This window comes from Vigna unguiculata, chromosome 9 (genome assembly GCF_004118075.2).
Source record: "Vigna unguiculata cultivar IT97K-499-35 chromosome 9, ASM411807v1, whole genome shotgun sequence".
In the NCBI taxonomy this organism is placed as follows: Eukaryota; Viridiplantae; Streptophyta; class Magnoliopsida; order Fabales; family Fabaceae; genus Vigna; species Vigna unguiculata.
This window is the reverse complement of record NC_040287.1, coordinates 29,753,595-29,781,456: the sequence shown is the minus strand read 5'-3', so window position 1 is coordinate 29,781,456 and position 27,862 is coordinate 29,753,595. Positions and strand designations below refer to the sequence as shown.

The following is a 27,862-nucleotide window of genomic DNA, read 5'->3' as shown; positions in this document are numbered from 1 at the left end:
AAAAATCTCTACATCTTAGTCTTTAAGTTAGACTGAACTTTTTTATTTTTGTTTTATTTATTATTCTTTTATCCCATACTTTGAATTTTTAAGACAATTAATTACTATAATTTTTTAACTTAAACAATAATTCCTTTTTATATTTCATTGTTTATAAATAATTTTATTTTGGCATAATTATTTATTTATTTGATGTAAATATTAGTATTATCTTTTAAATTTATTTTAATTATATTATTAATAATAGACTCACAAATAAAAAAAATATAAATATTAAAATAATATTATTGTTATAATAATTATATAAAATTTATTTTTAATATTTAGCTTAACTTCTGGAAGAATCTGGTTGGGTTACGTTGATGTGCTTCTTAAAAACGACTGCGTTTGATATAGGAGAAGAAGAGAGGGAAAGAAAGAAAACAGAAGCGGAAGAAGACACTCCACTGTCATTCACCTTGGTTTTCTACTCGCGCCGCGGTTGCACAGCCAACCACCACCGGAGCCACAACTCTCTCTCAAAACCACGCGCCTCCCGCCACAGTGCCAATACTCACCATCTTCTACTCTCGCATCTCTTTCTTTCTTTCTTTTGTAGTTCCCTAAATTAAACTATCTCTTACTCAACCGAGTGAATCCTACGCGTTCAATTTCTTGCTTTCAGATTCTGACCACAACCGAGTGAAACCTATGCGTTCAATTTCAATTTAGTCCAACATTTTTTCTGAATATTCTGAAACATCAAAAATCCCCGCGACACTTCCGGAAATGGCTGATAATATAGTTACCTCTGCCAAATCTTCTACTCCCTCGCCGAACCCTATTCGGATAATCTGCCACGTGTATGTTCACCTTCAACTTATAATAGGTTTTCTTCTACATATATGCTTTTCTCTTTTTATCATTACACAAAGATGAAGATCGAGAAGTGTTTTTTGCTGTTTTTCTTATTATTTTTTTTTTATTTTCCGATTCTTATTTTGTTTGGAAACGTACAATCACGCTTAGTTCTATCTGTTGATATTTATGTACATAGAAATTTTAATTTTAAGTTCTAGTTTATTATTCTGCATGTTGAATATGACTAGACATTTTCTTAGGTTTCTTTTAGATCAAGCTGTCCTCATTTCTTCCATTTCATACTGCAACAGATGCCAGAAGCAGTTTTCTCAGTACACGTGTCCCCGATGCAATTCGCGATACTGCTCCCTCCAATGTTACAAAGTATGTATAGTAGTTTTCTGTAAGTTGATTTGAGCTGGCTAACTAAGAGTTTGATTCATTCTTTTGCATAGAAACTGCATGTGTGTAACCTTACAAATTGATTAAGTTTTAGATTCCCGTAATTTTATATGCACTAGCATGCTAATTCTCTGTAGCTAAAGAATATATATGACACAGTTAGTTTTGAATTTGGAGCAGAACATTTTCTGCATGGCAGTACTATGCATATTCCAGTTTAGGTGCAAGTTGTGTTAATATTTTTTTTGAGTTTACAACTGTTACAGACATTCAGAGGATAAATGTTACTTCTGTTTACCATTTTTATTCTCCCCTTATGCTTTTGTATCTCTGTATCTCCTTTTGCATTTATTGTGCCTGCTTTACCATGGTGAGTGTTCTGACTATTCTGAGAACGTTTTATTTTAGAAATCTGTTATGCTTTTATTGGGTTTAAATGATTTTGCAAATTGGATGCTACTACATACTTTCTCTATAGATACGTTGAATCTTGATCCTTGTTTGTTTGCAAACTGTTGTGAATTTTGACAGTCTCATAGTCTCCGTTGCACTGAATCCTTCATGAAAGAAAATGTAGTTCAAGAGCTTCAGCAAATGCAGCCTGATGAGCAGACCAAAAACAAGATGTTGGACATACTGAAAAGATTTCATTCAGAAGAGGAAATGGATGAGGATTGTAAGTCATCCATATTTTCCCCTTGCTTTTAGATGTTCCAGAGTTCATTTGTTGCAGTTTTTCTTGTTTGATATCTATCTTTTCATGGAAGCTTACTCTTGTTTTTATTTATTTCCTGAAGCTTATTCATATATTTTTTGTTTCATGTTATAATTACATATAAACAGCAGCCTAGATTTATCCCGATAGATAGATAGATAGAGGGTAAGCTTCAATTAAAGCCATTGGGGCATTTCCAAAATAAAGAGAATGTCTTGAAGGATATGAGTATTTCTAACACATTGGGCTCAATTGATTGCCATAAAACAACACATAGTTAGAATTCAAGCTTTGTCACTAAGTTTATCTTAAGTGAAAATAGTACTAGCTTTCGTCTCCAAATGGTCATGGTATCCTTGACTAGAGAAATACAACTCCATTGAAGCAACCAAGATAAGTAATTCTTCCAATTGAGTTTTGTAGTTGCATTAGTAAGAGTACCATAAAATGAAAAAACATGACCAGCTCCTATCAACTTTAATTTAGAGATAGCAAAAAATAACTGAGTTTCAACTCAACTGATGTATATGTATATATTTAAAAAGGTGAGTACTAGTGTGTCTCAAAGAGGAAGGCTACAGCCTATGTTCCCTAACCTCAAGCTAGATACACCCAAAAACAGCTTTTATAAAAGTACAACAAAACAGTAACACCTATTTCGACAGCTTTATCTGACAAAATGGACAAGGATGATTTTTTTCAGATGCACACCTGTTGGAAAGCTCCACTGGTGGATCTAATTTCTTGCTACATAGTCCTTCTTTATTCAATTCTCTCTTTGACGAACCCTTTTTTCTCTTGGCCTTCCTTGAAGACTAAACATGAATCGTGGGTAGCTCTTTGGCATCCAACCAATTGGCCAGGACACAATTGATGTTTAATCAGCTGTATTAGTCTGAGATGCATTCAATTGATGATACTTCAAAATTGGTTGGAAGGTGGATCTTCTGCAATTATTTAACCTAAAGATTTTCTTGGCAATGATTATCAAACTTTATCCTGGATGCATTTATTCATGTTCTTATGTTTGTGTACTGTCTTGCGTTTATTGGTAAAATATTGCTAGAAGAGATGGTTTAAAAAGTATGTCTGTGAACTATTGTTCGTTATGCTCTAAAAACTCATATAATTACTAGAGTAGATGAATTTATCTTTTGCTTCCTACACGTGACTGATTGCTCAAATTCATTAATAGAGATCAGAAAATATAAAAAATGTTGACTTCTGTTTGCTTGTTAAAGAAGAGTGATTAATTGTCATAACCTGTTGAAATTTTCATTGCCTAATTGGAGGAATTTTTTTCTCTCTCTAAAATATATATTAAGTAGTTTTTATTAAGAAAAGAACCCCAATAATAGTTATGGATGAAAAGAATCTTCAGTAGTGGAGTCTGGCTGCCTCTTTTTCCTTAGAAGATAGAATAAGAAAATTGACTAGGGAAAGAACAACTGTATAGAGGGTTAGAATTCTTGCAAGTTGCGAAGGAAACAGGAAGATGCTGATCTATTATCCCTTTGCTACCAAGGTCACCTGCTATGTAGCCAAAACATCAGAAAAGGAAAGAAACAAGAACGTGCAAAATTGATGGACAGTCTATGGAGCATTCAGTTTGTAGGATTCTATAATTAATGGAGCTCACTGGCTAGTCATCTAGTGGACGTGAATAAATTATAAAAAGTGCACTCTTATTATCTTGTGTTGATTGCTTTAGAAGATGTGTTAGATGTAGTAATTAATTCACGAGCTATTTCTATTTCTTGAGAAGGGAGCTAAACTTGTACCCTTATTTCCTTAGCTTTTGCAGATTCAACTTTATCCGAGGAGACAATGGAAAAACTTTTGTCTGGTAAGTTCCTATTTAATGCTGCTTATCATCTGCTGTAACTTGAACGTGTATTCTGATTGTTCCGTCTGTACCAGTTAAACTGGTTTATGTCCATGTCATCATAATGTAAGGCTGATATATTGTCATATTCTTACAGGACAAGAAATCAGCTTTGATGATTTATCTCTTGAAGAAAAGAAACAGTTTCATAGAGCAATTGCTTATGGGGAATTGAGCAAGATGATTAAACCATGGGATCCATGGTGGTCAAAGCCTTCTGCCAGAAAAATCCGTCTCAGTAGTGAAGGAACTCAGCTCGTTCAACTACTCCCTGAGAAGGAATTGCCAGATGATATTGTAGGTGAAGAATTCAGTGAAGTTCCTGCCGGGCCTGAAACTCCGCTTCCTCCTCTAAGCAGTCTTAGTTCCAGGGAGCCATCACCCCTTTTGACTGTTCACCTAGTTGATATTCTATACAGCTACTGTTTCACCCTTCGTCTCTACAATGGAGATTGGAGGTCAGATGCCCTTGGGTCAGTCACAGTTGTATTGAGTCTGTCCTCGGTGTTGGGTCAAGGTGCTCAGCCAGAGACAGTGCTAGAAGCCCTTTCTCATTTCTTGGAGCAGGTATGCTGTCCAGCTTACAGACACGTGGGAGGATTGCAATTTGGTTTGAGTGTTATTGATGATGTAATCAGTCTACTTAGTTTGGGAACTTCTGCTTTGGTGTGTGCCCTTTGTGATATGCATCGCTTGATTCAAGAAGGGGAAAAAGAGGCCAGATCAGAAAGGCCAAGAAAGTCACGGAGGGATGGGATTCGAAGAACTATAAAGCTAGCAGAAAGGAAGATATATTTCATCATGTGTTGGGTTCATGAGCAGCCAGAGGAAGCCTGGTCTTCTTTAGCTGCCATTGTAAGAGCAGAAAAGACATCTGCCATGCAATTTCAGTGGAGCAATAAAGCTGAAAAATTGAACAATAAAGCAGAGGCCAAAGGCAAACGTTTAATTGAGGAGATTTAATGATTCTCGTTCTCTCTTTGTAAGGTTAATCTTTTATGTTATGATAATTACGGGCTTGAATGATTTTCCTATTCCAAATCAAATGGGTTAATTGAAAACTGTTTTGTCCAGTTCCAGATGCTGGGAGAGCTGAATTATTCTTTGAAGGCAACGATGACCAAGGTAAAATGAAATGAGGTTAATCTAGTACTATCACAAGGGAAGGAATCCAATGCTAAATGCTTTAAAATAATGTTCAACACTTCTTCTAGAAAACAATCAAATAGCTGAGGGTGATGTTAGAAATTTTTCTGTCCGTGTATAGGGGAAATGAGAAACAATACCTTAATGACTTTAAAATCGAAATCTACTAGGATGAGTTTTGTGACGAAGAGTATAAATGTTTTTTATAGGTTTTAGTTCAAATGTTATTGGACCCTTTATCTTTTTCATAAATTGACAAATAGCGTTTATTGTTTCCAAGTTCTATATTTTTTCTTCATTGCTACTAGCATAGTGGGGTTTTTTAACTTGAAAAGGTCAAATTAAGATCTAATACATCTAAATAAAATTAGACTTGTTCACTCATTGGTATATCTAAGTAAAAGTTGGACCTGTTCACTGCGGTTAAAAACAGGGAACAAAAGCAAATGTAAAGACACAGAGCAATTAACACATGTCTAATATTAATACTTTGAGTTATAAATAAATTAAACATATAAATAAGCATTTTATGCATATCAATATTCTTTTTTGAAAGATATAATAATAAATAACATTAATGATAATTAAAATATGTATAAATTGAAATCATCTAATATTTTTGAATATATAAATAAAACTAGTTATGCACACAAAAAAGGACTGTGTTTATTAATTATAAGTATAATTATCTTTTGTTCTTCTTTTTTCAGCTTTTTGTTTGAATTTTTTGTAAGGTGTGAAGTCCTTTTATACCACGTGGAAAGTGATAATATATAGGGTATAATGATTTTTTAGAATTTATACATCAAATTATTCTATTTAAATATTAAAATTATTTTTATTTTTTTTACATTTATAATTTTGATAAAAAAATCTTTATTATAAATTTATAATTTTTTAAAAGATAAGAAATAAAAATGTAAAGTGACACCTGTTTTTTTTAATTTTAATATTTGAAATTCAGTTTTTTATGAAGAAAAAACATTGTTTTTTAATACAGTTTATTAAACAAAGAAAATACACTTTCTTAATTATTTTAATTAAAATTTTTTAAACAAAATAAATACATTTTTTTAAATTATTTTAAATATTAAAATGTAAAAGTTATAAATGTCACTTTACATTTACAAATTTAATATTTTAAAAATATTATAAATTTAAATAAGATACTTTTAAATTAAAATTAAAATATTAACTTATTTTCAATATTTAAATGGAGTTATTTGATGTATATAAATTTTAAAAATTTATTTATATATATATATATATATATATATATATATATATATATATATAAAAGTTGTAATAGGTATATCAAATGCTTGAGTCATTGTTTCATTTGATAACTTGAAATAACATAGTCAATTAAATTATGTAAATGGTTTTGGGACGAAGTAATAATATATAATTTACGTTGAAATTTGAATACCTATGTCAATTAGTTGTCTCTTCAATTTAACATTTTTTTATTTTTTGTTGAAGTTGGATGTAATATGTGTTGTATGCAATACATTGATTGCATGGTGCAACTATTTTAAAACTACTATCTGAATGCAATCACTAAAATTATTTTGTTTACAAAAAAAGAAAAATTATACTTGATAAGCGATTATAGTGATTACTAATGATATTATATTTATAAATACTAAACTTCATTTTTAATAATAAAAGTAATAATTTTTAATACCAGATATTTTTTTACTATTGCCACTCTAATATGATATGTTGTATAATAAATAAAAAAACCACTACTTATTAGTGTAATATTGATACCTATTTTCAAACTGTTTTCATACTATAATTTCAATCCTTAAAATTAATTTGATTACAATAAATTAAAGATTATATGAAACATGTATAAATACAATTCTTTTACCTGAACATATCATAATATAACACAATAATATTGGACCACAAATTCATATAACAACTTTCATTTTGAAATATCTTCATCACAAGCCCAAAGCAAAAGCAAAAGCAATGCACGTAAAAAATTTGAGTAAAAATATAGTACCGTTGATGATATTGTAAGAACAGAGCAACTCTAACATTGAAGTAAACAACCAAACACTGTAATATGAGAATGAATCAACAACAAGGAAATGAAAGGTACTGTAATATTGTCTCAATACAGGAAAGTTGTTTTATCATTGTGTTAAATAACTCAAATCCTTCTTCATTTATAATATACAACAAAAGCATTCACCTCAAATAGCGTTTGCAGTACCCACATGAAACACCATTAAAAGTATACTAACCATTTTTAAAATTCAAACTATTATATATGTGTGCCTACACGCTTATACTCTTCCACCAATACGTTGCGTTCTCCATCTGAAGGTTTCCAAATCTCTACTTCTTAGTTTCTTTCCACCAATGCCTACTTGCATCGTTGCCCCTTAGTTTCTATCCAGATTACTTGTAAGTGATACATCATTTGTTGTTCAAAATTTGCTTTTAATACATTTACAGATTGTGATTTATATCACTCGTGATTGCAAGTCTTTTTGTTAATTACCACAATTATACAATTGTTAAAAAATATTACTATTACAAATCTTTCATTACTATTAAAACTTTTTATTAGTTATAGAAATTGTTTATTATTGATATACAATTGTTAAAAAATTTAATGTTTATTATAGAAATATTTTAACAAAAATAATTGTGTAAATCCGACAAGGTTTTGATAGACTTTAATGTTAATGTTACTATAATATAACTCTTATATATAATGAAATCAATCTAGGAAGGCAATGAAAGAGTAATTCGCCCTTGACACCACGCTATAATGTTGATACGCGAGTTATAAATTTATTTTTTGTCGTTGGATTTGGCCACCTATTGAAGTTGTTTGTTTTATATATAAACCATCACTTGGTAACAACTTTAGTTGGAAGGTGAAGAATATAAACACACACCTTTCATTCTCCTTTTAGAGAGTGCACCATCACTTTAAAGGATGTTGCCTTGCAGCTCAATAGCCCAACTGATGGAAAACTTGTAATTGGTGAGACAATTTACTAATACAAAAAAGACTTTGACTTTTAACATTATTGTAGGCTTTTGACGTCTTTTAAAGGTCTGACATCATAACGAGAGATGTGAAATTAACGTTTGTTGTCCTTGAACATACTTTACTTTATAATAACAGGGACAACATACATTAATTTGTGAGATTTTTTTTTTAATTTTTGCCAATATTTTTCTCCATTGAAACCTTGAAAAATCAATACACAATACAAGAATACACCACAAAAATTTTCCAGAATTTTTGAAGTAGCATGAGTATCTCAAATAAATGTGTAAAGTATAAAAAAAAGGTGAAAAATACTAAGAAAATAAAAAACATACCTTAAACAATAGATTTTTGAAAATTTCAAAACCCCAATCTCCTTTTCAACAATGAGGTATGTAGAAAAAGTTATGACCATTTAGAGTTTTTCACCACCAAATCTTCATAACTTTGAATCTGTGACCAATTTCTCAAAGCTAAACACTTTACATTTGAATACAACCTAATATAAGTTAACCACAAAAATCATTTTCTAGCTATTTTTAGTGAATTTTACAATATCAGGGATAAAAACACAAAAATGCAACCTTTAGGGTACACAACAATAGATAATAAATGAAAATACCAACCATAATGCGAAATGCAATAGGGGAGAGTGAAAGCTTAAGCCCAAACGAGCACCACTATAACAAGATGGAGTGAAATAGGTTGAAGAATTTGCTCCTATGAGTTGATGTCGTTGCTGCACTTTGTGCGAGAGGTTTTGTGCAAAGAGAAAGAGAAAGAGAAAGCTAAGGGCGCTAGCGCCCGTTTTTGAAATTTTAAAAGCCAAATTGTCGTTAAACCCTGTCATAACAAACATCGATGTTTTTTAACGTTTGTTGGTCCTAGGGCCGTCGTAAAATTGACATTAAACCCTGTCATGTGTTGGAATTTTTAGAAGATACAAAGAAGAATATATTGATAATTTTTCAACTTTTTTAAGGTTACAAACATTTTTTTTGTTGAATTTATGAGGTTATTTATGCTTTAGAGCATGTTTGGAGAGAGAACTTTCAGTGACTTTGGTTAGAGAGTAAATTTACTTTAGTTTATTAAAGTTTTGTCAATGAGCTCTCACAGAGAAGAGACCCACTTGTCTTTTATTCTAACACATGTAATTTAAGATTTATCATATTTTTCAAGAGTAATCATTGTGTTGATAAGTTAACTAATTTAACTTTTATGTATTAGAAGCCATACAAGTAATTTCATGCATTATCATCGTATATTTTTTTAGATTTTTTTTTTCATAATATAAGTTGCATATGTTTTATGAAATGTAATTTTTTACCATAAATTTGATACAAATTTCATATTTTCTGTATTATTTTACTTTAATAAAATTTTATGTGATAAATAATTAATATATTTTAAAATATCAGTATAATTGACATATAAAATTGGTTAAATCATTTTAGAGGTCCTCATTTTTATAGCGAAATTTCAAGTAGGTCCCCCTATTTTTATTTGATTCAATTGAGTACCTATTTTGGAAAATTCGTTGCAATTAGTTCCTTTCCGTTAGTTGTACAGTAACGGTGTTAATTATGTGCCACGTGTCAGCACGTCATTTTTTTAATTTTTTTTTAATTTTTTAATTTTCTTTAAATTTTTTAAATTTTTTAAATTTTTAAAAAATAAAAAATAAAATAGCCACGTGTAAATCTGACATTGTGCCACGTGGCAAAGACAATGTGATGTGACAGTGGCAGTGTCACGTGTCACTATTAGATGTGAAAAGTCTCAATGTAATCCATGTATTTGTTATTTTGTTTCAATTTGGTCCCAATTTTTTTAGAACTGAATCAATTTCATCTTTGTATCAAATTTAATTTTTATATAAATTTTACAATGGTATTTTTATTATAGTTGATATTTTTAACAAAATTAAATTTATTTAAATGTATATTTTGCACTGATATTTATTTATATTTTCTTTTAAATATTTATATATCTATAATTTATAGATAAATGTTAGAGTTTCTTTAAAAATAAAAACTTTATAAATTCAAATATAAATTTTTTAAAAAAATTTATAACAATTTTAACATTTGTTTATAAATGATTGATATATAAATATTTGAAACAATATTTAAATAAAGCTCAATGCAAAATATATATTTAAATAAACTTAATTTTGTTAAAAATATCAATTATAATAAAAATACCATTGTAAAATTTATAGAAAAATTAAATTTGATATAGGGAAAAAATGATTCAGTTTTAAAAAAATTGGGACAAAATATAGACAAAATAACAAATACAGGACTACATTTTGAAACTTTTCACAGTGACACGTGGCACTGCAACTGCCATATCAGACTTTCTCTGTCACGTGGCACAATTTTATATTGACACGTGATAATTTTTTTCTTTTTTAAAAATTATAAAAAAATTAAAAATTAAAAATTAAAAAAAAATTAAAAATTTAAAAAAATCACGTGCTAACATGTGACATATAATTAACACTGTTATTATACAACTAACAAAAACTGATTACAACGAATTTTCTAAATTAGAAACTCAATTAAATTAAATAAAAATAGAGATCTACTTAAAATTTCGTTATAAAAATGAGATGTCTGAAATAATTTAACTTATAAAATTAATAAGAATACGTAATAAAAATTAGGTATAATTAATCGTATAGTACCTAGTTTGGGACTAGTGTGTCAAATAGGTACCCGGTTTTAAAAAAGTGTCAATTGCATCCCAACTTTTGAAAATTGCTTCAATTAGGTCCCTTTCAAACAGAGTTGATTAACGCCACGTGTCAATGTGTGGTTTTTTAATTTTTTTTAAATTTTTAAATTTTTTTTTAAATTTAAAAAAAAATTTAAAAATGCCACGTGTCAAGTCCTTGTGTGTGACACGTGGCATTGTCAGTGCCACGTGGCATTGTAATGCCACGTGTCAGTGTCACTATCAGATGTCATTGTGTTGATTTCGATTTCGTCCTCATATATGTCTTTTTGTTTCAATTTAGTACCAAAATATGTGTATCTGATTCAATTTTGTCCTAATTTTTTTTAATAATTAAAATATTTTTGTAATCCATTTTTTATAAGATTAAAATTAATTAAGTATAAATATTTTTACAAAATTAAGTACTAATATTTTAATTATTTGTATAAATGTTATACTAATATTTTAATTATTTATAATGTTTCTCTCATTTTCAGACCAAATTTAATATTTGTATAAATGTTATACTAATATTTTTTATTAAAAACGACTTTGTAACATATTACTTTATTAATTAATTTTTTATTAAGTACTCATGTTTTGTTAATTTTTTTTTTCAAAATAGAACAATATTGTCTCTTAGTGATTTTAAATCAAAATTTTTATTGGTATGAATGTTATACTAATTTTTTTTATTAAAAATGACTTTTACCACTAAATTTTAATATAAATATCAAATACTTAATTTTTGTAAAACTTTTATACTTAATTACTTTTAATTTTATAAAAAAATATTTTAATTATTAAAAATTATTAAGTCAAAATTGAATAAAATACATATAAGTAAGTACTAAATTGAAACGAAAAAACATAAACGCAACACAATGACATCTGATACTGACACTGACATGTGACATTAATGCCACGTGGCACTGACAATACCACGTGGCATTTTTAATTTTTTTTTTAAAAAATTTTAAAAATTTAAAAAAAATTATAATTTAAAAAAATAAATAAAAAAACCACATATTGACACGTGGCACGTTGATTAACAACGTTAATCAACTCTGTCTGAAAGAGACCTAATTGAAACAATTCTCAAAAATTAAAATACAATTGACACTTTTTTAAAACTGGGTACCTATTTGACATACAGGCCCTAAACTAATACTATAGGAGTAATTAAACCTAAAAATTACCTATGTGGCACTCAGAGTAAGAAAACATAACGGTGTCAAACAGCGGGACTCTTGTTCGTGAGTAGCAGAAGATGGAGACTCTGAAAGCAGCTATTCCAGAAAGCCTGAAGCGAGCGATAGGGGATAGCAATGCCGATGATCTTCAAAGCACGTGCTCTTCTCTTCATCGCTTCTTTCTCCACTTCGACCCATTTCACCAGGTAAACCAACCAAACCTTCTCTATTCCCAACCAATAATCCCTAATTTCTTTGTTCCCACGCATTGCTGTGATTCCAGATTATCGCTCAACTGGCTAATCCAAAGTATGGTCTGTGCGGTAAGAATAAGGAAGATGCCTTGAAATCCAAGCAGCTTGGTAATGAATGCTTCTCCAACGCAGATTATGCCAAGGCCTTGGAATGCTATACTCAGGTTTCTTCTTCTTCTTTTGAAATTTATATTTTCCTTCAACCGTTCTCTCTCGTGTAGGTGATTGGAATGTGCCGTTCTTTCATAGTCAAACATCTTTAATGAACTGGACTGCTTTAGCGAATCAGTTCTTTACTTGACCACTTTAGTAAACAAGTTCAGAACGGTTCGGAATCGAACAACTTCCGAACCAGTGTGGATTTTTTTTTTTAGTTTGTAAAATCCGCTTCTGAAGTGCATTACGCGGTTGTTCTTTACTTCTACTTTTAAAAAAAATACACCTGTACATGATAGCATACACACATACCGGACTTGGGCAACTATAGGAGCTTTTGCTACCGCATATTGTTCGTGGCAGCATCTCAAATAGCATTGTCAGATGATAAGGGAACTACTGGTACCTGAAGCAAGTTATTGTCCCGAAGCCATAAATTAAAAAACAAAAAGCATAAATTGGAGGTAGCAAATTTAATAACATGACAAATGAGGTTTGGACACTTTACACTTTGTAAGTTATTTGCTTCCAAGTTCCAACATTCAAGTTACTTCAACAGTGTTATCCATAGATCAAATTGTGGATTGAATTTTACATGACTGTCATGTGTGTGCTTGGGGTAGAGGTTTTGTATAAATGTATTTCCATACTGATAAGTATTTTGTTGTAGTTCTTTTCTTTCTAAGATGTAAAATAGAATAACTCAATTGAAGGTTAATGATCATTCGATGGGATGCATTGAATGCCCCATAATAGGCTGCACTCTTCTCTTTGCTGGGAGTTAATAACTATTCATAGTTATTAATTTGAAATCAAAGAAGTGTTCGACCCAATGATACAGGGTTGAACAGTAGAAATATAAATGAAGATGGGAATGATAAGCTTTCTGCTCTAGAAACAAAGGGCTCTAGCATTCATATAAGTATATACATTAGGAAAAGTGGGTGAAACTGTGAAGATGTTTTTGATCTTCGTTCAATTTGTGAAGTTAATATAGGATCTGTTTGTGTACACTTTCTATACTGGTAAGGTCCACAAGAAATTTACTTGACATTAGAGTGTATTAGAAAGGTTTGTAAGAAATGTGTTAATAGCATTCTTCATGTTATAATTGATTAAAAAAATACATGAAAAGTTAATTTATGAAATTTAGGGTTAAATTGGCTTGGCTGGCCTGAATATTAGGAAACAATTTTTTTTTGGGCTGTTTTGGAATAAAATGGAATTCCATCATTCTTCTGATCAAATTTCTGTTCCCTGAGGACTGTTCATTCTAGTGTAGATTACCTATCCAAGATTGGGAAGGTTACAATTCCTTTCCATCCCATCCAACAAAACATGTCTTAAAATAGTCACATTTTTTCTTACTATTTTATCCTAATATAAAACATTTTTAAATCAGCGAAAGTGTAAGTCTATTATATGACATTGGGAACCAATTTTTTATTCTTGTTTTGTTGTGTTTAAGTGAAGAAAACTTATTAATCATGCTCTATCAAAATAAAAGTAAACAGAACAAATTTATAGCTTTCTTCTTTTTTAAAGTTTGTTTGAACATACTGCAGTCATTCTTTATAAATATTCGTTACTTGCTCTTCTTCTAATATGATGGATAGGCATTGCGCAAGGCTCCATTAGATACCGGTGATATGAAAAGTAATCTTGTTGCAACATTATATATCAATCGGGCTACTGTATTGCATGTAAGTTCCATTTTAAATTTAGCCCTTAGTCCTTAACCACAATCTCTAAAAATGAAAGGCTTGATAATACGATAGAGTATTAATGCATGTATGTTTCCTGCAGAAAATGAGTCTTTTAGTAGAATGCTTGCGGGATTGCACTCGAGCTCTTCAAATTTTTCCAAGCTACTCAAAGGTGAAAATCAGCTGTAGTAGTTACCTGTTTTTGCTGTGTTTACTTCTTTTTATGTAGTTATACACCTTTATTGAACAAGTTGAGTTCTTGCATTTGTACTAGGTTTGTTGTAATATGTGCAATAATGTTTGTAGATCAAGTCATTCATTGGTGGTTAAAAAGAAATTTCAATATCTTTTTAGTCAGTACTTTGTAGTGTAGTGGAAGTGAACATAAATGAGTTTAGTAGGAAAAGAGCATTTTCGTTGCACTTTGCCTCATTGTGGTATCTGAATATTTATTGGAGTTGTCATACGATTTCTGTCATTAACGTGATGTTTTTACATGGTTTGTTTTTTCATCCTAATTAATCAATATTTGTTTTGGTGCAAATGATCTTTTTGGAATGTGAGATGTAGGTTGCTGTGGCAAAGAATATGGCTGCGAACTTAAATTCTAGTTTCAGTTGTTCTTTTATTAATTTACTATTTTTGCCATAGGCATGGTACAGGAGAGGTAAGGCAAATGCTTCATTGGGAAATTATAGAAATGCAATTTGCGACCTAAATGTGGCCAAGATTGTGGAACCTTCAATGGGTGGGAAGAGACAAATAGAAGGTGAACTGAAAATTCTTTTAGACCAATGCAAAAGCACAAGTGCGATAGTACAGATACAACGTAAGGAGAACAACTGCAATACTGTGGGTAAGAAGCTTTCCTTGTTTAGAATTTGAGCTGTAGATGCTAGTAACTATCTAGTTGGTCAAGCATTGTGACTGCAGTTTCATTATGCTTATATCATTGAACTTTGCTTAAAGTGACATCTTGCATTCTAAATTGTCAGATCATAAGCACGGGGTTTGTTGTATAACTGTGTGAGTAACTTCTATAGGAAGATTCTAGTATCCTCTAGCCTAGTGTCTAATAATATAGGCTAGGCTTTCTGTTATAGACTAATTTACTTATGGAGTAAACACCTACATAAACTATATTCTTGATATGGGTATGATACAATAAACAGGGATATGGGATGTTCTTTAACAATCAAGATACTGTACGACTTACATATGCCAACTAAAAATGCATGCATGTATAACCCAATGAAGGGAAGCACCTTTACGCAACAAAATTAGAATTGACGCGTGAATAACAACTAAATTAGAAGTTAAACATTGTTAATTCACAGTTCTCATGTGGTAACTTAAGAAAATAATTCTCCTTACAAGGTCTTCCCCTTTCTTAGGACAGAATTAATTCATTGTTCTCAAATGCTAACTAAATAAAATGAATGACCTTCTACACTATCTGTTTGACAAATTCCGTAACCAACTCTATCTATTTTTAACTTCTTTCCTTTCTCTCATGTTCATGGGTCCTGTCAGCTATCCTTGTATACACTGAAAGGACCTTGTTTTTCACCCTTCCTGAGATACTAAGATGGTAAAGTGCATTGTGGCAGGTGAGATGCCTCAAATAAAGCTACAGTGTATCTCCATCCCTGATAAAGGAAGAGGCATGGTCTCATCATGTGTCATTTCACCAGGTTCTTTAGTTCATTCCGAAGAACCTTATGCTATGGTAACAAACAACTATATTCTCTGTATATTATCATTAAATTTATTATTAAGTCCAATTATAGTGATGTTAATGGCTTCATTTTTTTTGGATAGTGCTCAATCAGTTTTTTTAATTAATTTTTTTGGCTAAAATATACATGACCTCCTTCAACTTAGATTCACTTGTAATTTTTCCCATTGGCTTTCAGTTGAAGCAATCAACATTCTATACCTGTATTGTTGTTTCCTATTCTGTTTAAATAGTTACAAATTAATTAATGTTGTCAAAATTGCATGTATACTCACATGATCATGCAAGTAATGGAGACACAGTGAGCTGACAGGCACAGTAGATGGGAGACGTGCTGATCATAGTGGGATCATGTGATTGCTTGTAAAATTTGCAGATCATGCACCGTGTCAATCCATTTCAGCAGCTAGGGTTTGTGTTTAAAATATCCCTTTAGCTTGCTAAAATACCCAACCTGAAGAAAAGCCCAACTCGTAAAGATGACCCTTTTGCACTAGGGTTCCTATTCGCAAATCAGAACAGAACCAATCAACTTTCATTGAAGCTCTCATCATTGACAAAATTTTCATCACCATCTCCGTCCTTGGCCATCACAGCCCTGATGTTGATGTCACTGTCGCAACTCTCCTGAACATCATGTCACCATCTCAGATATTTGCGTCAACATTGTCGACTTTGGCTTTATTGTCGTCATCATCGTTCCTTCATTGCTGACTGTTCTGTTCTATAATTTTTCTATTGGATCTTACTATTTATGACTACTATTTATGACTTCTTTTTCTTGTCCATATTATTTTTAACGCATGTACAGGTCTATAAATATAGTTTTCATATACTCTTAACTCTGAAGTCCAGTTACAATTCTTCAGTTACAACCTTTTATCTCCTTTGTGATCCTCTTACGATTTTTGAGTTTGACAACATTGTTCCAAATGCTTTCTTTATACACATGATAGTGCATGAGACCTACAATAAGCAAAAAGAACTGTTAGGAAAAAAAACCGGGTGTCTTTCTTCCCTTTACTTGGAGGTGAAATGATGTTCACATAGAATAGATGTAAAGGAGGAAACTTTACTGGAAAATTTTGTTTTTTCGTTTCCAGTTGCTAAGTCGGATAGAGTTTAGATAAGTGTGCATGTAATTGAGAAAGAAAGAGTAAGATGTCAGCTAAAGAGATTCTTTGGAAAATTTTCTTTCTGCTTTATTTATTTTTATTGTGAAAGTTGTGTGCATGCCACATACTGTTTAGCTGTCTAAATGGAATAGCAAGCAAGGTGTGGTTTACACAACTATACAAGTTTTGGGTGTTGGTTGCTTCAATTTGAAGCACAAGGGGTCATAGAATACGGAGAGTTTTGTGAAAGAGACAAAACAACTGAGTTATATTGAATAAAATCAATTTCTGCATGCTGTTACACAAAAAAAAAAAAAAATTATACAGGAGAACCTGTAAATAACTCTAACTAACTGGTGACAGCTGTCTCTTTACAGATGTCACATTATACTGACTGAGTGATACACTCGTAGAAGAGGCTAAATTGCAGATGAAATGGGCTTTAACTTTGTTGTCATCCTTTTAAGTACATGATTTCCTTTTCAGAGAACTGGAGACTCTTGGCTGCAATCAACTGTTCAGTTTTCAAAATTGATTTGCACCTATTTTATTAAAATGAATTATTACTTGATAATCTACATGATATATAGAATTTACTGATATTCACTATTTTTTGGGAACATAAGTATACTGTTAAAAGAATATATAAGACTATCCATGTGGCATTACCTAATGACTTAAGCTTTATTCTTGAGATGGTATATATAGCCTTTATGATCAAGTGATCCACAGTTTGATCCTTGTTGCCCCTATTCTTCTAATAAAAGTTGAATTTCAATATATATGGATGGGCCTGTGCACTATTTAAGTTTCAAGTTTAAAGGGCTCTTGCATGAAGGTATGTGTTTAAAATGTAAATACTAATATGAAACCATTCATGTGTTTTCACCCAACATCTTAAGCTTTTGGGATAATTGGACATGCATGATATTTGTTGTGAGTAGCTTCAACTTATAAAGATGAATCATCAGGCTTCTTTAGGTTAACAAATAAATTATCTTGCAGTTCTTTGTATATTTGTATTTTGCTGGAAAACAAACTTATTTTTGGAAGTTAACTTGATATTTTTTTATATTGCAGATAATTTTAAAGCAATGTCGGGAAACCCATTGCCATTATTGCTTGAATGATCTACCTGCTGATAGAGTTCCTTGTTTATCATGTTCAATACCATTGTATTGTTCCTACCAATGCCAGATCCGAGCAGGTGGGCAAATGTTCAGGATTTACCCAGAAGAAAATGTCACTTTTAAAAAAATGCCCAGTGATCTTGGGGAATATGCTTCTGAAGTTATCCAAAGCAATGATTCTGAACAAGAAATTGAGGATATTACTGAACATAAACATGAATGCCGAGGTGTACATTGGCCTGTGGTACTGCCATCTGAGATAGTTTTGGCTGGCCGAATACTAGCAAGGTTTTTGCTGAATAGCACATCTGATAATATTATAAACTTTGTGGAAAGGCTGGTATATTTTAAATGCATGCAGTTTTTGAGTTCAGTTCATTTTGTTGTCATTTGATTATGAGTAGCTGCATGCTTATGGCTTCTTCTCATGCAGGAGCTTTCTCATCGTTACAAACATATGTCATCCGAAAGCAAATTGGATTCACATATATATGCCATTGTATTGTTATATTGTCTTCAACACTCTTGTGGAACTATGTTTTCCATAGACGGAGTCTCCATATCACAGGTTGTTTTGTTACTCCTCTGTGTACATGCATGCACATGTGGATATGTCTATTTGTTCTTTGATTCATAACAAAAGTTACAAAACCATCATATGCCATGTGATGGGCATCATTTTTCCAATACGTTGAAGCGTTTGTTGAAAAATGTAATTCATTTTGTTGCTTTCTTGTATTTGAATCATTAAAATAATATTATTCCGGTTCCATAATTCTTTGTAAATGCAGGTTGTCATAATTATCTCTCAAATTAAAGTGAATTGCATGACTATTGTTCGTTTAAAATCAATAGATGCTCCTGGACTATCAGGCCATTTTGGAGAATTTCCATTTAAATCTGATGCACATTCAACTAGTAATGTGGAACAGGTAGACATTTTGCCTCTTGTCTTTTAAAATTGAATTAGATTAATGCATTGATTGCTTAATTTACATTGTGTTTCAATGTCAAATTACTACGTTGGATTTGTTGATTTCTATAATAACCATTAATTCTTTAAAGGTCTGTTCGGTGAACAGGACGTGAGAGAATAGATATGATAACTATGCTACCCTATTGTAATATGATGTTTGTTTTATCAACAGGATTCAGTAATGTTATTTTGTCACTTATTTTATCTTGTGTCATTGTAGTATATTTATTTTCCCAAGAGGGGAGCTATGTTAAGTTTAAGAGGGTAGGATAAACTCTTTCTCCTCCTCTCTTTATATGGTATTCACATATAAATTTAAATTATTATTGGAAATTAAAATATAAAAAATAATTTTTATTATTAAAATATATTTTTAGGAAAAATATTTACATCACAATATTAATTTTACAGAACTTATATAATTTATTTATAATTTGAAGCAAAATTAACTATATATAAATGAAATAATTTTTTTTATAATTTTGTTAATATTATTTTATACGATAATAGACATCCTAATTTTTATTTAACATGTTATATGTTTTTATTTATATAATTACTGTGGCACATATATTTTTTAAATTATATTATTTATTAGAATATTAAATTAATAGTAATAACTTAAATATTTTTAAGATTTTAAAGTATTATAGAATTTTTTATAATATAAAAAATAGTTATAGAAATAAAATATAATTTTGCAGAGTTTATTTCATTGTCTTAATAATTTTCGTAGTTATAAAAATTTTAAATCAAATGTCAATTTTAAGAAAGTATGTGTAACTTTAAAGAATAATTGCCATTTAAATATAATTTGTTATATCCTAATATTATTTAATTTGTTATATTGTGTGTGCTCGAAATACTGTATATGACTATAATTATGTTATTATCCTATTATGTTCTTGTCTAATCATATCATATCCTCCAAAAGAGCCTGAAAAGTTGTGCTTGAGATTATTTTTGATTCGTTGACACTGCAAAAATATTTACACCGGCAATACGTAGAAATTAAACTCTTGACTTTTATTGCATCATTTTCTTTTTTGATACACTTGTTTTCTTTTTCTGTATTTATTATTAGTCAAATAATTATAATTATGACATTGCTGGTGATAGTAATCTTTTCTTAGTGACTATTATATCCTTTGTGATTTTCGGTTATAATATGTTATTTCTCGTAGGTCAGAGTGGGTAAAGCTATCTACAAAGCTGCCAGTTTATTTAACCATTCTTGCCGACCGAATGCTCATGCATATTTTCTTTCACGCACTCTTTACCTACGAACCACACATGGTGTAACAGCTGGTTGTCAGCTTGAACTGTCTTATGGTCCACAGGTATTGGAAATTAAAAGCTGTATTGAAGACTTCTGGTTATTTTTGTTTGAAACTTTTGAAGTATGTATATATTATTTTGGGTTAAGTATGCCCTGAACTTTGGTCAAAAATTGGAATTCGTCCCTGGTCGAAACTTTGATAAATTTTGATTCCTAAACTTTAAAAATGAATTAATATAGTCCTTTTAACCCAATTTTGTTAACTTTCTTTTTAGGTTTCGAACGCATTTTTCAGTAAATATTGAGCCAAGAATGTGTCAAACGGCGTAAACAATTCCAATATTAACATGAAACACATTCCACATGTTGAAAAAAGTCAATGTAATTGGGTTAAAAAGACTATATTCATTCATTTTTAAGGTTTAGGGACCAAAATTTATCAAAGTTTCGACCAGGAACGAATTCCAATTTTTGGCCAAAGTTCAGGGACTAAAAACATACTTAACCCTATTATTTTCCTTTTTAAAGATTTTCAGTGATCAAACATCCTTAAAGCTTAAGCTGTTTGAGAGTAGTTTTATTTTCATCTCTAACATTCCTCCTTACACAAATTCCCTTTGTGCTTGAGCCATTGAGGACAAGGGTCCACCAAACTTTGTACTAAATATTAATTTAATTAGAATAAGGGTTTCATGGATCGAGCTATTGACAACTTAATTTAAGAGGCTCTCGAAAAGAAGGATCATGAATTTCCTATGAATTTGAGGGGAAAGTTTTGCTCGTACAAGCAAAATTGAGGCTTTGAATAATATAGTATTTGGTTTGTATCATCATGTGTTTCAATAAAGAAACATCTATTAGATAATTATACTAATAAACCTATTTTGTACTTATAAATTAAGAATTTGGTCAACAATTAGTATTATAACCGCTAGTAGTAGAAGATACTTGTAATCACAGATCCTCTCATAGTGGAGAAAGAACGAAGCAGTTCCCAACTTGAAGAGAAGGATAAAAGGAATTATGTACCCGTCAAATGAACTTATACTCCTCTCTAGACTCACTTGAGTAGCATTACACCATGCATGGGGGCTAACCAGTGATTTTAGTAACAGTTTTTGGACTTGAATAATGAGAGGGAGAAAATAAATATCTTATTAATTACAATCATGATAATTACATTCTGAACTCCTCTATTTGTTACAATCACATTCTCTTAGAAAAGGAAATAAAGTCTACCGAAATGAATGTGTAGATTCTAGGGATATTTTTTCTAATTACTATGGAAATTTTAGGATATTTTTATTCCTATAATCCATTGTTTACAACTGTTAGGCCTTAAATACCCTTTGGTTACTGGGTCTGGAATTGTACTTGTTTGACATGGTCCAAGTTCTCCTTCCCCTCTACAAAAGGAAAGCAACAAAACACAAAGTGATCTCAGTCAAGTCTGTTTTAAGAATGCTTTTTGTTCAAATTTTCAATGAACAGTTCTGTTTTGTAGGTTGGGTTGTGGGATTGCAAAGATCGCCTCAACTTTCTCAAAGACGAATATGCGTTTCACTGTCAGTGTATTGGTTGTTCAGTAGTCAATGTATCTGACATAGTCCTCAATGCCTTCCATTGTGTCAATCAAAATTGTTCTGGCGCAGTGTTAGAGAGCAGAGTAATTGACTGTGAGCAGCAGAAAATCAAGCACTTCACTATTACTGACCGTGTAAGCCATTTAATGGACACGTGTTGATACTGAATTATTATTGTTCTTTGCATTATAAATCTTGTTGAAGTTTAAATTGTGTGCTTTTCCTCAGACAGTGTCTTGATTTTCAAGAAATTTCCTTAACAAAACAATATGGAAGCCATTCTTGTGGTTGAGATGCATTACATTATATGGAAAAAGTGAATATTATTTGTGATGATCTGTACAAGCTAAATGCAACATATATAGACCTAATAATAAATGCTATCCTAGTATATTTAGGCTTCAAATAAAGGGAATGAGGAATACAAGAAACAAATTTATTCATGCATAACAACAATTCTTTTTTGTATCTGAATATCAAGCAGCTTACCTCCACCTTCAATTTATACTGGGTAGTGTTCTAAAAACTGATACCTGACCAGGAGTTAAATTCAGATATGCAGTTAAATTTTGATATATCCGAGTCTTCTGATTCATGCATATTTTGGGTCTGTTACTAGAAAATACTATGGATTGGCGATTCTATCAGAAACCATTTTATAATAAATAATGAATCACTATTATTTATTTAGCAACTAAACATTTTTCTTCTGTTACGTAAGTTGCTCAAGGGTCAGGAAACTTGGATAGGTGACATTATGATTCATGTTTTCACCCTTTCAAGTTTGCTATATTTTTTCACTATAAAAATCCTCCACCCTTTCAGGTTGAAAAGAATGATGACATTTGTGAAGTATGTCTTAATGTCTTCAAACAAAACGGGGCCCATATTCATGGTCAACCTGGATACTGTTTGAAATGTGGTTCTTACTGTGATTTGGAGTCTTCACATGCTGCAGTCAATGAAGCTGTAATATGCATAAAAAGGTATTCAATTTGGCTCCTAATAACCCCGTCCTAAAGTACATCTTTCCTTTTACTCTGAATATAATCACGGCAAATCTTGAATAGTTCCCAATTTGAGGCTACCTTGATAAATCCTCCCATTTTAAATCCTGCATGATCTCATTATAAGGAAATGACATCCTGAAATACGGAAATGACAGGTTGCAGGATGCAATATCTTCAAAAGAAATTTCGAGTATTACTATTTCTGATGCTTTGATATCTCTTCAATCACTAAGATTAAATTTGCATGCTTACAACAAGCTTATTGCAGAGGTGAGTTTTAGCTTCCTGCACTTACAAAACTCCTCCATGCTAGTTATATTTATATTTTTTTTCCTAATAGGCATATGTGTGTTGGATAGTTTTGGAATACCCATACTGTTCAAGTACTTCATAAGCGTTGAAGTTAACCAATGCAAAATTATAGTAATCATGAGAGAAATAAGATCAAGCCTATAAAGTCTTAAAACCATATTGATATTGCATTTAATTAATCTCTTTTCTTTTTGCCTTTCTCTTCCACCAAGGATGTATACACCCCATTAGGGGTGTGGAATTATTTCTGTGTGATATATATGATATGTATTTGAAAGAACTTATGTAAATACATAATCTTTTTAAACAGAAAATAAGCTAATCCAAACATGCACTCAATGACTGGATTTCTTAGACTTCAAGTGTGTATATCTGTGGTGAATAGCATGGACTTGTAGACAAACAATGTCTCATGTTTTTAATATGATGGTTTAACTTTTATATCCTTCATGATATGATGCATACAGGCAGAAGACAGCATTGCTCAGGCTTTTTGTTTAGTAGGAGAACTACAACTATCTGTTGATCATTGCAAAGCTTCTATCCAGGTAAATCTTTTTATTACTGAGCTTAGTATCAAAGGTGAGGGGAGGGAGAAATTTGATTTTGACGTCTTTTTGGTTTACTATGTCCCTTCCTGTATACCTAGAACCTATCAGCTATCCAGAATTCTTTCCAGGCAGAAATATAAATATTTTTTGAATGGAACTCAGAAAACTGCCCTGTTAAATTGTGTTGTGTAGCACTGTTAAATCAGACAGAAAGAAAAGAAAAACAAAAAACATTTCAGCCATTAATCCAAAAACTATTATATCTAACGTTCAAATTTACTTTATGATGGTTGGTGACCACAAGTTCCTCTCCCACCGTAGCCTTCTTCTGGATATAAATGTATGCTTGCTGAAACATGTTTTCCGTTGATTATGTTATTGTTTATATTGATGTTGGGGAAAATTTCACCAGAACCAAGAAATTGAAAATGAGAACCCATTGGTGTGCATCTTATAGGAACTGGACTCATGAATTTAACAATTACGATTTGGGCATTTTTAACCATTCAGCCCATGCATAGTGAGAATCCTTAATAACCAAATTCCATTTGCAGTGAAATATTTTGAATAAATTGATACAGTTGGAAGATGACGAAAGGACATAAATTAAATTCCTAAAATTCTTTAATTCATGGACCAAATTCGCCATGATGCAAACTTAGGTATTATAAGGCGCCTAAGTCCCACAAGGATTGATATATGATACTCGGAAGTATTAAAGTGTTTGGTTCTTAACAACTAACGTTTAAGGAGGGTGCTTATCTATTGTTTTGGGAGGAAAACCAGCCCATAAAAGCTACTCCCATTGTCCCTAATGGTAACATATTTTTCTGATATTTTTTGCCCTTTCTATTGATTTTTTTTCTATTGAACTTACATTAATTATTTTTTACCAAAAACACACATTATTATTTTGGTTCAAAAATAATAAATGTTATGAATTTTCTTTTTCTCCATTATAAAGATTAGAGAATTTAAGTTTAGTTTTTATAAATTCAAAATTCATTACTATTATTCTGTCTCCATAAATTAATTTATTTAGAGAATTTTTTTAAAAAATATTACAACTACAAAAAAAAAAAAATTCTAATTAAACTAACTAACTGTTTTAATGATTATGAATTTGTTAACAATGCCTTATGTTTAGAGACGGAGAGAGTAGTTGTTAAGAAAGAAGAACCAAATACTTAACTAATCTACCAAACACTTCATAATAGTCAAGTCTGTAATCATACATAACATGACAAATAAAATAGCACAAGATAGAATTTGTGATCACACCTTTTTCCTACATCCGTGCGTTCACTTAGATCAATAAAGATTACGAGTTTTGTGGAAACATGAAAAATACTCACCTAGAAGTGTATCTTCTACAAACTCAAGTATCCCATTTAAGATTTACAAAGGAATGGTAAATCACGCTCTAGAGACATTCTGAATATCAAGTGACTACCCACACTTCTATGACTTGAGTGCCTCAACACTTCACAGGACTTGTAGATAAGGCATATTGGTTACTTCTCATGTCAAGGGCATTGAAATGTCTTTTCCTTCTTGCAAAGGAGATCGAGTTCTTCCATAACTTGAAATATAACTTCCAGTACTTGTTAATGAATGCATTTCCTATATGGTCTTGTTATCAAATTTACAAGTTTTTCTAAGTGATAGGTCTAAAACATTTGGTTCCTTTTTGTGTTGCAGATTCTGGAAAAGCTATACGATACTGATGATATTGTTATTGCTTACGAACTTGTGAAGCTTTCTTCCATCCAACTTTCCTTGGATGATTCTACAGCTATGGAAAGCATAAATCGAATAGATGATATCTTCTCACGTTATTATGGAACTCATGCAGACTTGGTGTTCCCATATCTTCAATATCTTAGGAGTGAAATCAAGAAATTTTCAGTGAAGGCTATCCAATAAAATGCTTTTGCGACAAAACGACGTACAGAATGAGGTATAATTGTCAATCACAGCTTAAATGGCTGGTCATATAATATGGAAGATATACAGTAGTCAAGACCTCAAGAAAGATTACTCAGCTCATCCAAGCTGTTTGATAGTCTAGGCATACTGTGCATAAGTAAGAACGAAACTTTGAAGGTCAGTCTGTGTTCTCTAACTATTTCTGAACATGATAGTCTTGATACAGATTCATCCAAATTTAAAGGGGATGGAGATATATTTTAAAGATTGTCTTGAGATCTCAGTGGATGAAACCTCAATTAGTTACAAGGGTATCAACAATAACTTTCCATGTTATAGCTTTAGTTCCCAAAGAAAATTGTTTTTTTGCAGTAAGTTATACCTGCTATTACTAAAAATCAAATCAAGGAATTTATTTCTTTCTTAATTAATGGTTTTGTGGAAGTGAGGAGCAGTAAACCTAGGAGATTGTGTAATTTTGATGATTATATTTTATTTGCTGAAATTAAGAGCATATGGTGCAAAACTATAGGTATGAAAAGCTGCATGAATGGTTACTTGACAGATTGTGCAGCTTAGCAATGCACTTCTTTTACTCCATATTCTAACCGGTTTTGGTATGCTCTCTTAAACATGTGGTATTATATGCTCTCATATCAAGTACAATTACTGAGGACTTTCAGAAGACTGCATTTAGTATTAGCACCAGAGACTAACACTTGTCTGATCTACAGGTATGTTTGGCTATGGGTTGTCTTCTCACTCTGATACCTATTGACAACTTGGATTACCAACTGGGTATTTTTTGAAAGGAGCGGACATGGAAAAAATTCAGTGGTATAAAACTGGACTCGAAGAAACAGATGGTTGTTGCCTGTGCTTTATCTGAGGTGAAATCGATGCAGAATGATTGTTGGCTTTTAGGTATGTTCTCGACATTTGGGACGTTGCTGGGATGCCTCAGGTAGGTCTAAGGTTTCTGCAGATTAATAGTGTTTGGTTAGAGGAAAATGGGGAAAGAAAGGGGAGAGCGTTAAAAATTAAAATATCTCCTTTCTGTTATTATTATTACTGTGTTAACTTTTTTCAAAGGATTAATTGAATCTTATTTTAATGTATTTTTAAAATATTACATTTTATTTCTGTTTATATGAATGAAATGTTAAATGATTTTTTATTAATATAAAGTTGGATATATGATTTGTGTAAAAGGAGTTTTAAACATAATGGTATGTTTTGAGTAAACATTATCTGATTTTTTTTCGGTGTGATTCACAACCATGTAGTCTAAATGAATGACTGACATGTAACTTTGTAGATAAGATTAACTCTTCTCTTTATGTTAATATACTCATTTTAAAAAATCAGTGCTTGTTAACTAGTAAATTTACAACTATATAATTTTTGGAAATATATTTTTCTAACACGCTAGAGATACCGCATGCTTGGTTTGGTGGATCTTTGTTTTAGATATCAAAAGATAAAAGCTATTCAAAATTTTATTTGATATAGATCATGAATCTACAAAAATAAAAGCTATTCAAAATAAATATATTTTAGATAGATCATGAATCTGAAAAAATAAAAGCTATTAAAATAGTTTTGATTGAAATTTAGATAATTAACATAGTCAGACATCAGACCAAATACGTATTGATTTATTCTTAAAAAAAAGTTTATTTATATACAGAGGCACAAAAACGAGTACGGAAGGTGAATTTGATAAAAAAAAACGGCCCCAAATGACAATTTAGATTAATATTATTAAACCCGACTCAGTTATAAAACAACAATGAGCTTCATTCTAAGAGAAATGGAACAGAGTAAAGACTGAAAATAACAATGAATGAATCTGTATATTATTCACATTACAGATTTTTTTAGTACACTGACTTATTTTTGAGTCATTTATTTTCAAGGTTGAACAATTACATAGAAAACAATTATACAAATACAAAGAAAGTTTCATAGTATACTAATTATTAATTATTTAACTATAGTATACTAACATTAACTACCCTCCCCAAACTCAAGGAGAATAATTTTCTAGTAAAAAATTCTTCACATTGAGTTTGGCACAACGAAGAGCAAAACGAGTTGGAGGCAGAGCCTTTATTAGAATATTTGACCACTGATAAAGAGTTGGAATGTGAGCAATGTACAACTGCTTGGCCAAAAGTTTTTCCCATACAAAAAATA

The 27,862-nt window shown here is 30.9% G+C and overlaps 2 protein-coding genes across 10 annotated transcripts; both read left to right on the top strand.

Annotated features, from left to right (window-relative positions):
• Nucleotides 1-375: 375 nt before the first annotated feature.
• Nucleotides 376-5,240, top strand: LOC114164308 (zinc finger HIT domain-containing protein 2). 7 transcript variants are annotated; one of them, XM_028048926.1, is made up of 7 exons: nt 378-543; nt 665-842; nt 1,152-1,224; nt 1,774-1,918; nt 3,753-3,803; nt 3,940-4,824; nt 4,917-5,240. In XM_028048926.1, the coding sequence occupies exons 2-6, from the start codon at nt 769-771 to the stop codon at nt 4,803-4,805; spliced, it is 1,209 nt and encodes a 402-aa protein (XP_027904727.1). In that variant the 5' UTR covers nt 378-543; nt 665-768; the 3' UTR covers nt 4,806-4,824; nt 4,917-5,240. The 7 variants fall into 7 exon arrangements, with proteins under 7 accessions (XP_027904729.1, XP_027904726.1, XP_027904723.1 ...); XM_028048928.1 differs by having other exon boundaries at nt 376-842; nt 3,762-3,803; XM_028048925.1 differs by having other exon boundaries at nt 377-842; nt 4,923-5,240.
• Nucleotides 5,241-11,957: 6,717 nt separating this feature from the next.
• LOC114164011 (SET and MYND domain-containing protein 4) lies at nt 11,958-26,797 on the top strand. Of its 3 annotated transcripts, XR_003599460.1 has the most exons (17): nt 11,958-12,130; nt 12,208-12,342; nt 13,951-14,037; nt 14,141-14,212; nt 14,692-14,896; nt 15,651-15,769; nt 17,974-18,363; nt 18,457-18,591; nt 18,815-18,955; nt 20,184-20,339; nt 21,783-21,995; nt 22,687-22,847; nt 23,027-23,141; nt 23,651-23,731; nt 25,436-25,840; nt 26,196-26,280; nt 26,398-26,797. XR_003599460.1 is itself a non-coding variant. In XM_028048461.1 (16 exons), exons 1-15 carry the CDS (start codon nt 12,002-12,004, stop codon nt 25,658-25,660), a joined length of 2,364 nt encoding a protein of 787 aa, XP_027904262.1. In that variant the 5' UTR covers nt 11,958-12,001; the 3' UTR covers nt 25,661-25,694; nt 26,398-26,797. The 3 variants fall into 3 exon arrangements, 1 of the variants encoding a protein (XP_027904262.1); XR_003599459.1 differs by lacking the exon at nt 26,196-26,280; XM_028048461.1 differs by lacking the exon at nt 26,196-26,280 and having other exon boundaries at nt 25,436-25,694.
• The last annotated feature ends 1,065 nt before the right edge of the window (nt 26,798-27,862 follow it).

What these genes read in the sequence shown, in the direction of transcription:
- LOC114164308 (XM_028048925.1), top strand. Translation starts at nt 769, where the DNA reads ATGGCTGATAATATAGTTACCTCTGCCAAATCTTCTACTCCCTCGCCG. An exon ending in ATTCGGATAATCTGCCACGT is followed by an intron (nt 843 to 1,151) that starts GTATGTTCACCT and finishes ATACTGCAACAG; the next exon opens with ATGCCAGAAGCAGTTTTCTC. An exon ending in AATGGAAAAACTTTTGTCTG is followed by an intron (nt 3,804 to 3,939) that starts GTAAGTTCCTAT and finishes ATATTCTTACAG; the next exon opens with GACAAGAAATCAGCTTTGAT.
- LOC114164011 (XM_028048461.1), top strand. Translation starts at nt 12,002, where the DNA reads ATGGAGACTCTGAAAGCAGCTATTCCAGAAAGCCTGAAGCGAGCGATA. An exon ending in ACGGAGTCTCCATATCACAG is followed by an intron (nt 18,592 to 18,814) that starts GTTGTTTTGTTA and finishes TTGTAAATGCAG; the next exon opens with GTTGTCATAATTATCTCTCA. An exon ending in CAACTAGTAATGTGGAACAG is followed by an intron (nt 18,956 to 20,183) that starts GTAGACATTTTG and finishes TATTTCTCGTAG; the next exon opens with GTCAGAGTGGGTAAAGCTAT.